Genomic DNA, 13,920 nt, shown 5'->3' with positions numbered 1-13,920 from the left:
AGAAAGACTTCTATTTGACTCTTTACATTTAATGTTATAAAAAGATACATTTTGTTTTAAATAATCTTAAACTGTTAGTCTGCAAAATGTGCAGCATTTTAATTTATTTATTCTCTTTAGCTGATAGTTTGTGGGGCCCAGGTAGACTGTATAACTGCATCTCTACCATTTTCTCTGCACTCCAGCCTCTTCTGTGCCATGTGAAGGGATTTTCCTTAAGGCAGGAGAAATTATCTAAATATAAAAGGAACAGGTTCGGCCATCACACAGTGGAACAAATTTTCTTCTTAAATAAAAATGAAAAAGGGTTACCTTAAATAAAAATGAAAAAGGGTTACCTTAAATAAAAATGAAAAAGGGTTACCTTAAATGCATCATGTTTTTAATTTGCAAGTTCATAAGCATTTTCCCTTTCCAGTTCACAATCAAATCTACCCCCACGTTAAAAATATGTATAGGAAAATTTCCTTAATGTAATATTATTTATAAAAATACCCGTCTAGCGATTAACTGCATAAGTACATGGAGGCGGGACCTCACAGCAGAAGCATACTTCATAATGTGTTGTATATTATATGTAACGTGTTTTTGTTTTTTTTTCCAATTATTGTATTTACCAACATCAAGACGTCACAAGCAAAGAAAGACCACACAATGGTGCATGTTTAAACAAGGAAAGTTTACTGGTCAAAATTATATTAAAGATATAAACAACATTTTTCTCACCCCAAAAAATACACGTTTAAAGCAACACAACGGTGGCCCAATATCAGACAAAATTCCACTCTGTAGAGTGGGCAATCATTACGAAGCAGTTGGTTTTATTTTGTGGATTCAAGCTGCTCTTCATATTTTTGGCCCCCAGATGTCACCAGAGAGGACTGTGTTGAAAAGCTTCGAGTAATGAACCGTTTTTCAATACAAGCTTCAATGCTTCAGAAAGCTTTATTTGGCCATCACTAGTGCCACCAGTTACTCACCCGTGTAACTCCAATGCAGACCTCACTGTCACTCACACTGAACTCTAAATGGTGCAATCTACCTATGCCCACCTCACGTGCCTAGCCCCTCAACAAGCGGCCGCACCTCCACTAAAGCAATAAAACGTTAAACAAATTAGTAAAAGAGATCTACATAAAACAAATACACCCCAAGTTACTGTTCTTTATAAAAGCATCACATAACAAACAGCATAAGACAAGACAGCAGCAGCATGGCACAATCCACTCTCTAAAGGGCAATACTAAAATGAGTAACTTTCCTGAGGAGCTCTGCAGTGCTTAGCTGCCTAATGCTCTCAGCCCCTTTGGATGGGAAAAGACTGCCAAATGCCTCCGTGTGGTAGTGAAGCACAGCTGTTTCTTATAAGGCCGCTAATTATCAGCTGGGAAGGTGTGGATGGTAGTGCTGCATTTGTGGACATCACGTAAAATCCTACCCCAGAATCTACTTCACTACAGTAGAGTGTCCAGATGGAAGCCACTCTTCATTAAAAGGCACATAACAGTTAACTTGGAGTTTCACAGAATGCACCTGAAAGACTTTCACACCATAAGAAACAAAATTCTCTGGCTCTTCTGTGAGCTATGGCGGAGCTTCCTCAGAGAGCAGGTGGGTGAGGAGGAGAGACCCGAGACGGCCACCGAGTGTCAGGTGAAGTGATCGTCAGGTAAGAAGTTATGACCTGCAATCTCTTTTCCTTTGAAAACGTGATTAAAATCATGTTCATGTTGTAATGATATTCATATTATATTAGTATAAAATAAAAATAGATACAATTAAAACTATGCCTTTTCAAACAAAAAGACAGCTGCCCAACGCTCAAAGCAATTTACAATTCCACTATTCCTTCAGTCTCACATTCACACACTGGAGGCAAGCCACAGTTGTTGCTACAACTGACCTGGGACAGACTGACAGAAGCGAGGCTGCTATATCGCGCCATCATCAGTAGGCGGTAGGTGAAGAGTCTTGCCCAAGGACACAACGACCAAGACAGACAGAGCTGGGGATCGAACCAGCAACCTCCCAGTTACAAGAATTGTTTACCCACTGACAAACATTTCAAGTTCTACCAAATTAAAAAACAATTTGTGGTAACCTTATGATTCAAAAAGAATTAACACTTCTTGTAATGGTGTTAAAATCAACCCAGCTTTTATTTTCAAATGCAAAAAGTAAAAGAAAATCAGCCAACATACTGGACACATAATTGTCAGCATAATTGTTTGTTCAACACAAACAAATATACTGTCACCATTGTTACTGATATTGAAAGCTTATTGATAATTTGTCCAAATGTAGCGAGTAAAAGCCACCGAGTAACCGCTAAGAGCCCAGAATAAACGGGACAAGAGGGTCAATATCAGTCAGATGTGTTTAAATTATTTTAAAAGAACACAAAGGGTTTGCAAAAAAAAGCCTAAAACATCAAAATGGAAAAGGTCACTAACGACCACAAGATAGTGTTATTGGTGCAACCTGCCAGCAATGCAACTATCACCTGAGGGCTTGCTCCACCCCGGTGGTCCCAGATGCTCGTTGCTTTAAAAGAAACAAATCCACCCCAAAGAAATACGGGCCCAACAGAACACTTATCGCATGCACTAAGTGTTTTAGTTCAGGCAATAATCGGTGGCACTAAAATCACTCTTAATAAAACTTACTCACTGCAAATCCACACAGAGCACCTCTAAAAGACCTACGTCCCCTAAGGTAAGAGCCCAGCTCACGGATTGCACATTGCCCGACTAATATTGCACCAGCCCAATAAAAATAAAAACAAACCCAGCATAAAAAAAAAAAAAAAAAAAAAAAAAAGTTTTAAAAGGTGACCCTACTAAAACCAAAAACGCAACAAAACAGGAGGAGGAAAAAACAGTGACAAGTTCACATGTGCAGCCTGCCCTGCAGGAGGCAATACAATATAAATTAGATTATAGTGCATAAATATACTTTTTTTAATGTCAAATATATTAAGTTAACATACCTCCAGCAGACAACTGTGTTTGCTGCACACCTGGCTTATCGTCTAAAATCACTACTAAAAACAAAATACAATAAACATCAAATACATTTCAACAAAATTTTAAAAAGCACTAAAAGAAAAATTGCCTGCACCTCGAACCTCTGCTGTAGAGGTTTAAAACAACCATTTGTGTGGCAGACAACTAAAACTTCTCAGGCTCCTCACCTACTCACACAACCATTGTTCACATCCGCTCGTCAGTGGAAATGAAGAGCACCTGCTGCTACTTCCTCTTTTATACCCTCCATTGTGTCCCCTGGGTCCTAAAGCCTCCCCAATTACACAAGTAAAGAATGCCCTCTCACAAATGTCATGTGACAACCTTGGCAAAATTATTTACACCCACCGCCGCGCTATGAATTGTGGGATATATGGGACCACGAAGCGTGCACCGGACCACGCTTGATATTTGGGGAAATCGATGGCGCATTTGGAGTATGCGTTTGAAGTATACTTCGAATTGGGACAGCCGTCGTCGCGTGGCGGTGACGTAATCGCACTTAAAATGCGTACTTCAAGCGTGCAGACCCTGAAATGGGACACAGCATTCGACTTAAGCTTGAGTCACCTTTCCAGCAGGTGTATTCCATTACTTCTTTAAGCTCTGATTGGTTAAGACTGCTTTCTCGCAGCATTTTTAACCCTTCACCTTTGGCAATTGTTCTACTGGCTGCCTTCAGAATGATGACTGCAAGCCTCTCACTTGGGTATGTGGCAGGTGTAGTTGGCTTTTTTTTTTTACTTTTTACAACTGATTACTTTTTGTAGGCACGTGATTCATATTTTCAAATGGTTTCAGGGGTTCCCTTTTTGTCTTGCTGGTTGTGGATATATGCAGCCTTCCCCTTGAGAAAGGTAGGTGAAACATTCCTAAACATACAAAACTTTGTGATAAATCTTCATTAATTTCAGTTCTTTCTCACCCAGGCTCCAATCCCAGCACTCAATACAGGATAACTAATGTGAAAACTGCAGATAATCTTGCCTCAAACCCAAAGGGAACTTTAGCCAACTTAACTCCTGGACTTGTTCCCTACAGCCCTCAATACAGAGGGGTTCTAGTCCCAGCATATGTCAGCTCCAGTGTTTCTCAACCTACTCAGGCTGGTGGATACACCGCTGGCTCTACATTAACTGGGGGTACTGGTCAGCCTGCAGCTTATAACCAGTGAAATATTTCATGAGTTTAAATGTGCATTGCTCCCATTACAAAAAGGCATTCTGCTTTCTCCTAGGTTCAAATGTTGGTGCTTCCCCCGGTAGCAGTAACACAAACACTGCAGGTAATGTTGCCTTGACTCGGGGAGGACCTTATGCATACCCATCCTCTGTGGTTGTACCTTATAATGCTCAATATGGAGGGGTTGCAGTGCAGCAGCCTGGTGTCTCTCAATATGCTGGTGCTAATGTTGCCCTAAGCCAGGGAGGACCTTATCCATACCCCTCCTCTGTAGCTGTGCCTTATAGTGCTCCCAGTGGAGGTGTGGCAGTGCAGCAGCCTGGTTTCTCACATGCTGCTCAAAGTGTGGCAGCACCGTACACCAGCTCCAGTTACTCCGCTCCTGCTCAGTCAGGAGGAAGCACAGCTGGCTCTGCACAAACTGGGGCAACTTCTAAACCTGCAGCTGGTACCTACTGTGATGATGCAGTATAAATGCAATCATTAGGATCTCCTGACCCGAATCCTTGGTAACCTTGGCTTAAATTTTGCTGTTCTTAGAAATCAACTGGGCTGTCCCACCTCCCAAGCTCGGTGAGGAATCATCACCCAACCCTCAAAGCCTTGCCTCTGGCACAGCTGATGAGCCTGGTGCTCTTCTACCACCAGTACCTGCATACCAACCAGGAGAGTTGTCCCACTATGAGAAGGCTGCTGAGGCTGGGGACTACCAGTCGGAGACAGAAGAACTAGGTCGCAGGACTGTCCCAGCTACGATGGAGGCTTTTGCTGCTGCGGGTGGACTGGCATCCCCAGGCTTTGCCACGGGACAGTTTGGAATGGGTGGACTGTGGGGTAGTCCGTATCCATCTTTTGACTTCTTGTTCCTGACTGGCCAGTACCCTGTGGGCACAGTCAGTCATTTCAGCCAGGACTACGAGCAGGGACGAGACTACGCTCACAGCACTCACTACCTGAAAGACCACTACTACCCCTACCCCGGCTTTGCATGGGGCACTGTTGGAGCAGCTCAGAGCCTTCAGACTCCCAGCTTGTATGTGAGCAGTCCAGTGGTGGGAGGTTATTACCAGGTTGGAGCACAAACAGTACCTGCTCCTTCCTACACAGGTGTTAAGCAGGTATGTTTTCTAAAATTCCTACATGTGACAATCTGCATATTGTAACTGTACTAACTCTTTCCCTCTTTCCTTTCAGATAAAATACTAGCTGAATCTCAAAGGCATGAGCACAAGACTTTAATCAATAAAGTCTTATGAAATACTCCTGGTCACTTTTCTTATTAGTGGTGGTGTGGGAACGACTAAGGTTGGAGAAATTACATGTAATGTAACTACTGGGCTCAATTTATGATCTGTTAAAAGACCGAATGAGCGCCTGAATTTAGACCTGCCCATGTGGGGTTTATGACCTTAAGGGAACTACTTAGGTTTTCTGTTGGCAACCTGTAGTGGGCCAAAAGTGGACACTCCCACTTATGGCCTGGTATAAGCAAGTTTACCCTGCTCAGGCTGTCAAGAAGGACATCCAGTGTGCTAAGTTGTAGGTCTATATGTTAAGGTGGCTCTTACACTGGCAGTAACTTATATAAGCTTTCAAGTATTTAACATAAAAATACTGGAAGGGTTTACAATCCCCAGTGGGGACTGCAAAAAATGTCGACACAAGAGCAGTACAAGGGAACTCACTGGGAAACCTTTCACCTATGCTACAGACAATAATTTGAATCCTCCACATACGTACACATTCTGTAATCTACTAGATTATAGGAGGCTAACTATAAATAGCTGAACTCCCCCCTCCCTTTGCCACATGGCTCCTTTTTTCACAAACATCCAGGTTACATTAGATGAAGAGCTGTGATTTGAGTCATGATGTACAAGAAGGTGTTGACAGGAGAACTGCAGTGAGTTTAGAGCAAAATGATACATGGACCATTTGAGTCCACTCAAGAAAGAAAGCCTACTGTAAAGGAAATGATGTACATTCACTAAGAAAAGACCTTCAAAATTCACATTTGGGTTTCAGGGCTGAAAAATTTATTGTCAAGTACATGTTTTTTAAAAAATAATAATAATAATAAAAGTGTGTAATTTTTAAAAAAAATATTTAGGTGGTTTTTATTGCTTTGAACAGAGCTGAGATAGCCCACTCATGCTGATTTGTTTCATGTTTCCTTTTCTTGACCTTTTGCTATAAGTACATTTCCCAAATGTTGAACTGTTGCATTTAATTTTATTAATTTAAGCATCCCAACAGTACAGTACTCTAAATCACCACACTTTACAGTAAGAGCTTATAAACGGGACAGGTGGTAGCTAAATTGTGTCTATATTTTGCTAAAAGAGAGAAAGCATATTTAATGGTTTCAGTGCTTATGTATATGTGTGTGTGTGTACACAACCATGGTCTCCACAGCAGACGCAGCTGTCCGGCCTGAAGGACTGAGCCTATGTCACTGTAACTCTATTTCGGGAACCTGTGTTGTCCAAAAGGTCAGATAAAGAAGCACAGGAATCCTTACAAAGCAGAGGGCGGGGGTGTCGGGTGAAGGCGGATATTCACAAACCAACACACACACACACACACACACGTGTTAAAACTCAGGGCAGTGTTGCTGAGAAGGGGAGAAAGGCAGACAGGAGTAGTGGGACACAGAGACATTAAGAGGGGCTCCTGTGAAAAGGATTCACCTTTGACTGAATTAAAACGTTAGTGTACCAAAGTCTGATCTGACCCCTAATCCAGCTGATACACACACATTTATGGACACCATGGATGGAGAATCACCCAAACAGGACACATCCGGTTCCACGGAATCAACCAATCACACTGACACCAACAACAACAGCAACCAGGTCTGTATCATTTATTTATTTATTTATTTATTTAACATGTTCATTAACATTTTCACATTCACCCACAATGACTGTCCATCATGTTCTGTACTGGTAAAAAGCAGTGAGAGTGTTCATGGCTGTAGCAGGTGCTGTGTTGGGACAGCAGAGCATGAGAAGGGGTTGTTGGCTGCATTTGCTACACCTGTTCTTACTACTGGCTGAAGAATGACACATACACACGTACATACACACTCACACAAGTTATGCAAAGTAGTGCACATGACACACACTAAGCCACACATACAACGTTGGAGTTTCCTATTCCCACTGATGAGTCACTGCTGTGATGCCTGACCTGGTGTGACTGTTCCTGCAGGAGGTCATTAATCAACAGGGTACATGGGCCTATTTAATCATGATGATAGGAAATAATAATGTACGCATTACATTTTTTTTAATATGAGGATTTTTAACATATGATGTGAGATCATTGGTTTTAAAACTGTAAAAGGCCAATTTTCCCCTTGAAAGTTCCAACTCTGAGGTGTATATTTATAATACTCAACAAATCCCAGAGCTCCAGGTCTCACATTACAAGGACTGTGTTATCCCTCGAGTAACTTGTGGAAAGTCCACTTTATTTATACAGCAGCTTTCATGTAAACAGCTCAAACGTTTCACATAGCAAGACCAAGAACTGAAGAACACAGAAAAATCACAAAGAATAATTTTAAAAATACAAATCAGAGTTAATGAAAGATATACCTAAAAAAAAAAATACAACACACAGCAAATGAACTAATGGCTCGCATTACAAATCTGAAATAAATAAAATAAAAAACACTATAAACTTTTGTTCATTCTTCATACATTTTTTCATGAAAGAAACAGAAATAATCCTCTTTACAAGACTGAAAAGAAGAAGATAGTTATCAGAAATGTAAATAACTGAAAGGAGGAAGACTATCCTCTGAGTCATGCTGAAGAGAAAACATGTGATGTAGTGCCCCCACAGAGAAAGGACTATGAAGAAGCTTCTCCCTTCTTCACAAGGGGTCACCACAGCGGGTAAATCTGGATCTCTGATCTGGCAAAATTCTACATGGGATACCCTTCTTCACCCAAACCCAGGGAAAGGAAATAGCAAAGAAAATTACTGTGTAACCTACACTGTTACTTACACTGAATACTCCACCTTAAACTCCACCTTGTCTTGATGCCTTGGTATAAGGCTAGAATTAAGAAGTGATAGAACTATTGTCACAGACATGTATTACAAGTGTTGGTCACATGTTTATTTTTGCACAGGCCGGCGAGCCAGAGGTGGTGGAGAATAAAGACTTGGGGGAAGGAGCAGAAGGTCAGAGGGTAATGGAGACTGAGGATAAGGCTGAGGAAGATACTGTATCAGAAGAGGCAGAAAAGGAGACGTCAGGAGACACAAAGAAACCTCAGACTGTGTCACAGTCTGGTGAAGGTGATACTGAAGCAGCTGCACAAGATAAGGAGAAAGCATCTACTGGTGATGAGGTGAAGGATTCTGAACGTGAAGGAAAAGATAAAGAGGAGGAGGCAGAAGAAACCGAGAAAGGAGGGCAAGTGGCAGAGATCCAGAGTAGTGAGACTGGAAAAGATGGAGAGGACATGAAAGAGAAAGAGAAAAAGGAAGAAGGTAAAGATGTGAAAGAACAAAAGGCAGAGAAGAAAAAACAAGTGACGGAGGTAGATGCAGAGCCAAAGGACAAAGGAAAGACAAAAGAAGCAGAAAAGCAGGCAAAGCCCAAAAGAAAGAGTGGTCCACCCTCCTCTTCTCTCTCTCGACCAAGACCCTCTGCACGCTCCATAAGAGCGTCTGCTAAAAACGACATCATCGCCAAGTTCCAGAAGGGCGCACCAGAGTGAGTAACTACATGATGCTTAGTACCTCAAATTAGAGTGTGACAGTTAAAAATGTTCCTCAAGAGGTTAAATCAGAAACTGTGTTGCAACACTGCTAGGACACCAATGCCTCGCAACTTCAAGATTCAGAAGTCATCTGCTGCCGTGGCTACAGGAGCTTCAATCAAACAGAAGATACTTCAGTGGTGTCGCAACAAGACACGGAACTACGAGGTGAGCTCAACGTTAAATCTTTATCTAATGCGACACATCCGCATTCTAGATCCAGAGGTAAAAGAAGACCTAATTTAAGATGCTCTTTCCATGTGTCTGTCTCTTGATCTTTTTAGGGCATCAACATAGAAAACTTCTCGTCATCCTGGTGCAATGGGATGGCATTCTGCGCTCTGATTCATCGTTTCTTTCCAGATGCTTTTGAATACAGCTCACTGAAGCCAGAGGAGAGGGAGAAAAACTTCACTTTGGCCTTCAAAACTGCAGAGTATGGATTTCTTCGTTCTTTCTTCTCTCAGTTCAGTTCAGCACATTATCACACATGAAAGATAAAAATGGCTAAGACTGAATAACACAATTACAATATTTAAGAGTCGGAACTTTACATGCAGCACATAATATAACAAGGTCATGGTGAAAAATACAAAAGGAGAACTGCTGTGAAAAGAATGTAACTAAAATAAAATTCTGCATGTTGGCTGTCCAAAAAATAAAGTTTCAGGAAAACAATGTATGGAATAACACTGTTAATGTAAATGCACCTGGTTAGAAATCTCTTATTCATATTACTATGAATGACTGCCACCTTGTCACCTCAACTTTATCCTTTCCCCTCCTTTGTGTATCCCTGACAGGTCCTTGGCTGACTGCTGCCCTCTGCTGGAAGTGAGTGACATGCTCATGATGGGTAACAACCCAGACCCAATGTGTGTGTTCACATATGTCCAGTCCCTGTGCCACAGCCTCTCCAAAATAGAGAAAGAGAGGAAGGACAAAGAGAAGGAGGAGAAGGAGAAGGCTGGTAACGAGGAAGAAGAGAAGGACAAAGGAGACGATGCAGCAGGAGAGGTGTTGCCAGAGAAAGATGAGGAAGAGTCTGCTGAGAACGAGACAATGAGCAGTCAGGAGGATAAACCAGTAGACGGTACAGAGATGGAGGGCACTAATGAGGAGGGGAGTCCATCAAAGAGCTGCGAGGTGGAGGAAGGTCAGAGTTCATCAGTCGAGGCAGAGTCTTAGACAGACACTGGCAAACACAAAGACTGAAAAGACCAAAAAGATTGTTTATGGTACTACAAGGAGCAAGTCTTAGTCTGGCATTGTTGGACTGACTACTGTCGGAGTAATGAGGTACAACAAAAAATCACTCAAAACTAAAATACTGGTGATGATGATGTCTCGTAGTTACAGCGTGTTTGAAAATGTACTTCTGTGTGTGTTTTTTCCATTTACGGATATGCTGTTTTTTATGTTGTTCTGAGCACGAAAAGCAAGAAATTGCTGTGTATCTATGAAAAAATAATAATGAAACAAAGATCGTGAATTAAAAAGCTGCTTGTGAAATAAGAAAACCTTGAGAGAGTGTGTGACGGATTTACTTTCTTCATAATACACATGAAAAGGTTAAACTATTTCTGGCCTCCATTAAATTGAATGTAAACAACACCCCAAAGCAGGTTTCTCTGGGCCAGAGCTTATTTAAGAGGGACTGAGACCAAGTGTAGGTCTATCCAATTGAAATTTAATATTGATTTTGTTAATCGTACATCCCCCACATCCCCCAAACTAAAGCGGAAAGCGAACAGCTATCATTACTCCTGTGATGGTACTGGGGAAATATTAATCTATATAGATGAGGCAACTCCCCCTCACATGTGAAGTCATCATTATGTTTAAATATGTGGAGAGATTCTGGAGGATCATATGCTACCATCCAGATAACATGTTCTTTCCTGGAAGGCCTTTTTAAAATGTAAACCTATTGAAAAAATTCGCTGTATCAAAACAAACTAATACCACAAAGCTAACTGTTGAGCAACTAAAACTATATCAACCAAGAATTGCCTTCAAAACTACAGAAATTGTTTTCTTCAAACAAACATCATCACCAGCCAAGCATCACCCCCCACCTCCCAGTGTCCCTGCTTTCTGGGTATTACGGTAATCAGCATCATGCTACCAGGAAGGCCATTGTGTTGTCTCTTTTGTTAAGCTAACCTACTGACCGTGTTGCGCCCTTTTTTCAACACAAATCTCGGTGGCAGCAAAGTGAAACATGTCCACAAACATGCCACCGGGGAGCCTGAATCTGGAGTCACAGCTTTTGTCCATTATGGACGTGCTGGTGAAAGCGGCGGTGGCAGAAATCAGCCAGCTGTTCTCGGAGAGCTCGGCGTCTCTCCGTCTGCATTTAACCCAGAGCTTGAAGGAAAACGAAAACCTGAGGACGAGGATGAAGGTTATGAGGAGTGAGCTCTTCTCCCTCAGGCTACAAACCAGAACTAATCGACCAGCGAGCCGCTTTTCTCCCATCAGAGGAAACATAACCAAACCACGAGCTAAGCCACAAGGTAACGATACTTTCACTTTAAAAGTACTTCATACTCGAGTAACAAATAACACTCCGCCCCGCCATTTATATAACTACCTATTAAATACCCACCGCTAGTTACTTCAAACTAATAACGTATAAAACAGCTGTTCTAGCTAGTTTAACGAGTTGATTATGAAAATGCAGATGTGCCGAGTAGTATCGCGCATCAGACACGGCTGGCCCTGGTCATGTGACACAGATAACAGAACCAGCGGGTTTTTTTATTGTGATAAAAGTTTATTCGGCTTATTAAATGTGAATTCACTCACTTACTTAAACTTAATAATGGTCAGCTAAACCGAAACATAAATAAATAAACAAATACACAAATAAACAAAGACACATTTCGATAGGCTTATTCAAAGCCTCAGTCTAAAATAATTGTTAAGTGGAATTTCCGCTTAAAGTATGTGATGCTGAATTATAACAAGTCCAACCTCAACTCAGAACATGTGTCTGTCCCTTTAAATACATTTAGTCTTCACCACAATCAAATCAACCCATAAAGAATCAAAGACTCTTACTAGTTCTCTGTGTACACAGGTTATTTATGGACATATTCTATGTTATCATAAATCACTAATATGATTAATTAAAAATCAATGTCTTACATGATCTTTCATATTATATTTTCTTTATAGACATTTTTTTAAAGGAAAAGTAACGTATTGTCACTTCTATTGTGTTCACTGTCAGGTAATTGAGTGGCGTAAACCACAGAGACCGTAAAGAAGTGCCATTAATTCCCCGAGTTTTAAGTTCCATATCATATTTGGTGTCGACATGTCAACTTGTTTTTTTTGCAGAGACAGAACATAAACAGATTTCCCTAACATTTGTTATGTGTTATTAATTGACTGTTTTACACTCTGCATGAATCTGAGGGTTGATTAATAGCATACCAACTTTATATCAAGCTTAAAGTCAGAGCTGTCTGTGTCTCAAAAGTGTCTGGATTGCTTAATTAATAATTTTCTGCAGCATTAATCCCTTTTCTTAGTTTACAGTTTTATCTTTTATGCAATTCAATTCAATTTTGAATTCAGTCTTATTTGCATAGCTCCAAATCACAACAACTGTCAGCTCAAGGGCACTTAATTAATGTCTTTTTTATCACCAGTTTATCATCATCATCTAACATCCTTTGACTGGAGTAGGCGACACTCACATCATCATTTTGATCAGGATCATTTTGTGCGAAGAGGAATCATATGACATGTGAAACACTCGTTTTTCTGTGAGCGCACACAGAGCCCGCTTTTGTGGTGCTTGTTATCTCCGCTGGGGGTATTGGGTGTTATTGAGCCAGCTAATGCAAAGAAAACCTGGCTGTGTTGAACTTCCTTCATTTTATTCCTGTCAGCTCATTTCAGCAAACACATGTGACACCAACAGGGAAGTTGCCTCCCCCCGTCTGTTCTTGATTCTTAAAATCTTTCGTTTTCAGCTCGTATAAATACTGATACCAACAGATGAACAAATAGCTAACTGAAAGTAAATCAGATATTTAATAAAAAATATAGAGGACCTGTCCATATTTGGTATTACAAACTGTGCAGTAAGGCTTTGGTGCAAATATTTGTTGAGACCAGGATGTCTAAATGACTGTGACTCAACTCTTCAAAAGTGCTGTGTTTACATAGCAATAAAAGTTCAGGTTTTGATCAATCTTGAGGTAAAAGTAACACGGAAACTAGTTATAAAAACTAACCATTTTCTGGCCACGCCAGAAATCAAACCAAACTGAACTGAGGGTATAAACTCAAAAAAGAAATAATATTAGAAATATTAAAAAATGATCAGCTGTAATAACTTTGGCCTGCACAATATGAGGAACCTGCATAGTGCTGCAAAATTATTCTGTATTTCAAACACTTTATAAGCTTACAGTTTCTTCTGCTTATCTAGTTCAGGGTTGCAGGGAAAACTTTCACATTTAGACTGTAGGTGTGACAATGAATCTAATCTCTGGACTGTGGGTGAAAGCTAGAGTACCTGTAAAGAACCCACGCAGAAAGAACACACAAACTCCACATAGTCTGAATTCAAAGCAGGATCGTCTTGTTGTGAGATGACAATGCTGACCACTGCACCACCAGGCCTGTCACACTCTATAAGTGTCAGCGAATAAAAATGCTTTGAAGCGTGCATATTCAGTGTGGCTCTGTAGTTTAGTGATTTATACATTTACTAGCATTGCAGGTAACATTGCTTTAAATAAAACTAACCACCACAAGTCTTTCCTGGGTGGTGCAACAGTACAGCTAATAAAACAGTTGTGGGTTTGAGGACAGTAAAAGTATGATTGTTGCTCTTCTGTGACTACATCAACACCATCTGTGGTCACAGTTATTTAAGTTACCCTCAAAGTAGTAGGGTCCTGGGTTCA

The 13,920-nt window shown here is 40.8% G+C and overlaps 3 protein-coding genes across 4 annotated transcripts in view; all 3 read left to right on the top strand.

The window, feature by feature from the left end:
* The first annotated feature begins 3,657 nt into the window (after positions 1 to 3,657).
* LOC146524712 (uncharacterized) lies at positions 3,658 to 5,468 on the top strand. Of its 2 annotated transcripts, none has more exons than XM_085169730.1 (7): positions 3,658 to 3,735; positions 3,828 to 3,883; positions 3,956 to 4,168; positions 4,264 to 4,311; positions 4,483 to 4,656; positions 4,749 to 5,326; positions 5,403 to 5,468. In XM_085169730.1, the coding sequence occupies exons 1-7, from the start codon at positions 3,710 to 3,712 to the stop codon at positions 5,412 to 5,414; spliced, it is 1,107 nt and encodes a 368-aa protein (XP_085025856.1). In that variant the 5' UTR covers positions 3,658 to 3,709; the 3' UTR covers positions 5,415 to 5,468. The 2 variants fall into 2 exon arrangements, with proteins under 2 accessions (XP_085025856.1, XP_085025847.1); XM_085169721.1 differs by having other exon boundaries at positions 3,695 to 3,735; positions 3,941 to 4,168.
* Positions 5,469 to 6,673: 1,205 nt separating this feature from the next.
* On the top strand, positions 6,674 to 10,515 carry smtnl1 (smoothelin-like 1). Its single transcript, XM_085181645.1, has 5 exons — positions 6,674 to 7,063; positions 8,354 to 8,943; positions 9,043 to 9,157; positions 9,274 to 9,425; positions 9,793 to 10,515. Exons 1-5 carry the CDS (start codon positions 6,971 to 6,973, stop codon positions 10,175 to 10,177), a joined length of 1,335 nt encoding a protein of 444 aa, XP_085037771.1. The 5' UTR covers positions 6,674 to 6,970; the 3' UTR covers positions 10,178 to 10,515.
* Positions 10,516 to 10,606: 91 nt separating this feature from the next.
* Positions 10,607 to 13,920, top strand: part of LOC146524710 (uncharacterized) — a 7,583-nt gene continuing 4,269 nt past the window's right edge. The window contains exon 1 of the mRNA XM_085181646.1: positions 10,607 to 11,508. Coding sequence (XP_085037772.1) covers positions 11,214 to 11,508 — 295 coding nt within the window. The 5' untranslated portion in view covers positions 10,607 to 11,213. The remainder of the gene's footprint in view (positions 11,509 to 13,920) is intronic.

The sequence above is a fragment of the Neolamprologus multifasciatus genome, chromosome 2, assembly GCF_963576455.1.
Source record: "Neolamprologus multifasciatus chromosome 2, fNeoMul1.2, whole genome shotgun sequence".
Classification (NCBI taxonomy): domain Eukaryota; kingdom Metazoa; phylum Chordata; class Actinopteri; order Cichliformes; family Cichlidae; genus Neolamprologus; species Neolamprologus multifasciatus.
Note: the sequence above shows the minus strand (reverse complement) of the source record. Positions and strands in the feature narration are given on the sequence as shown.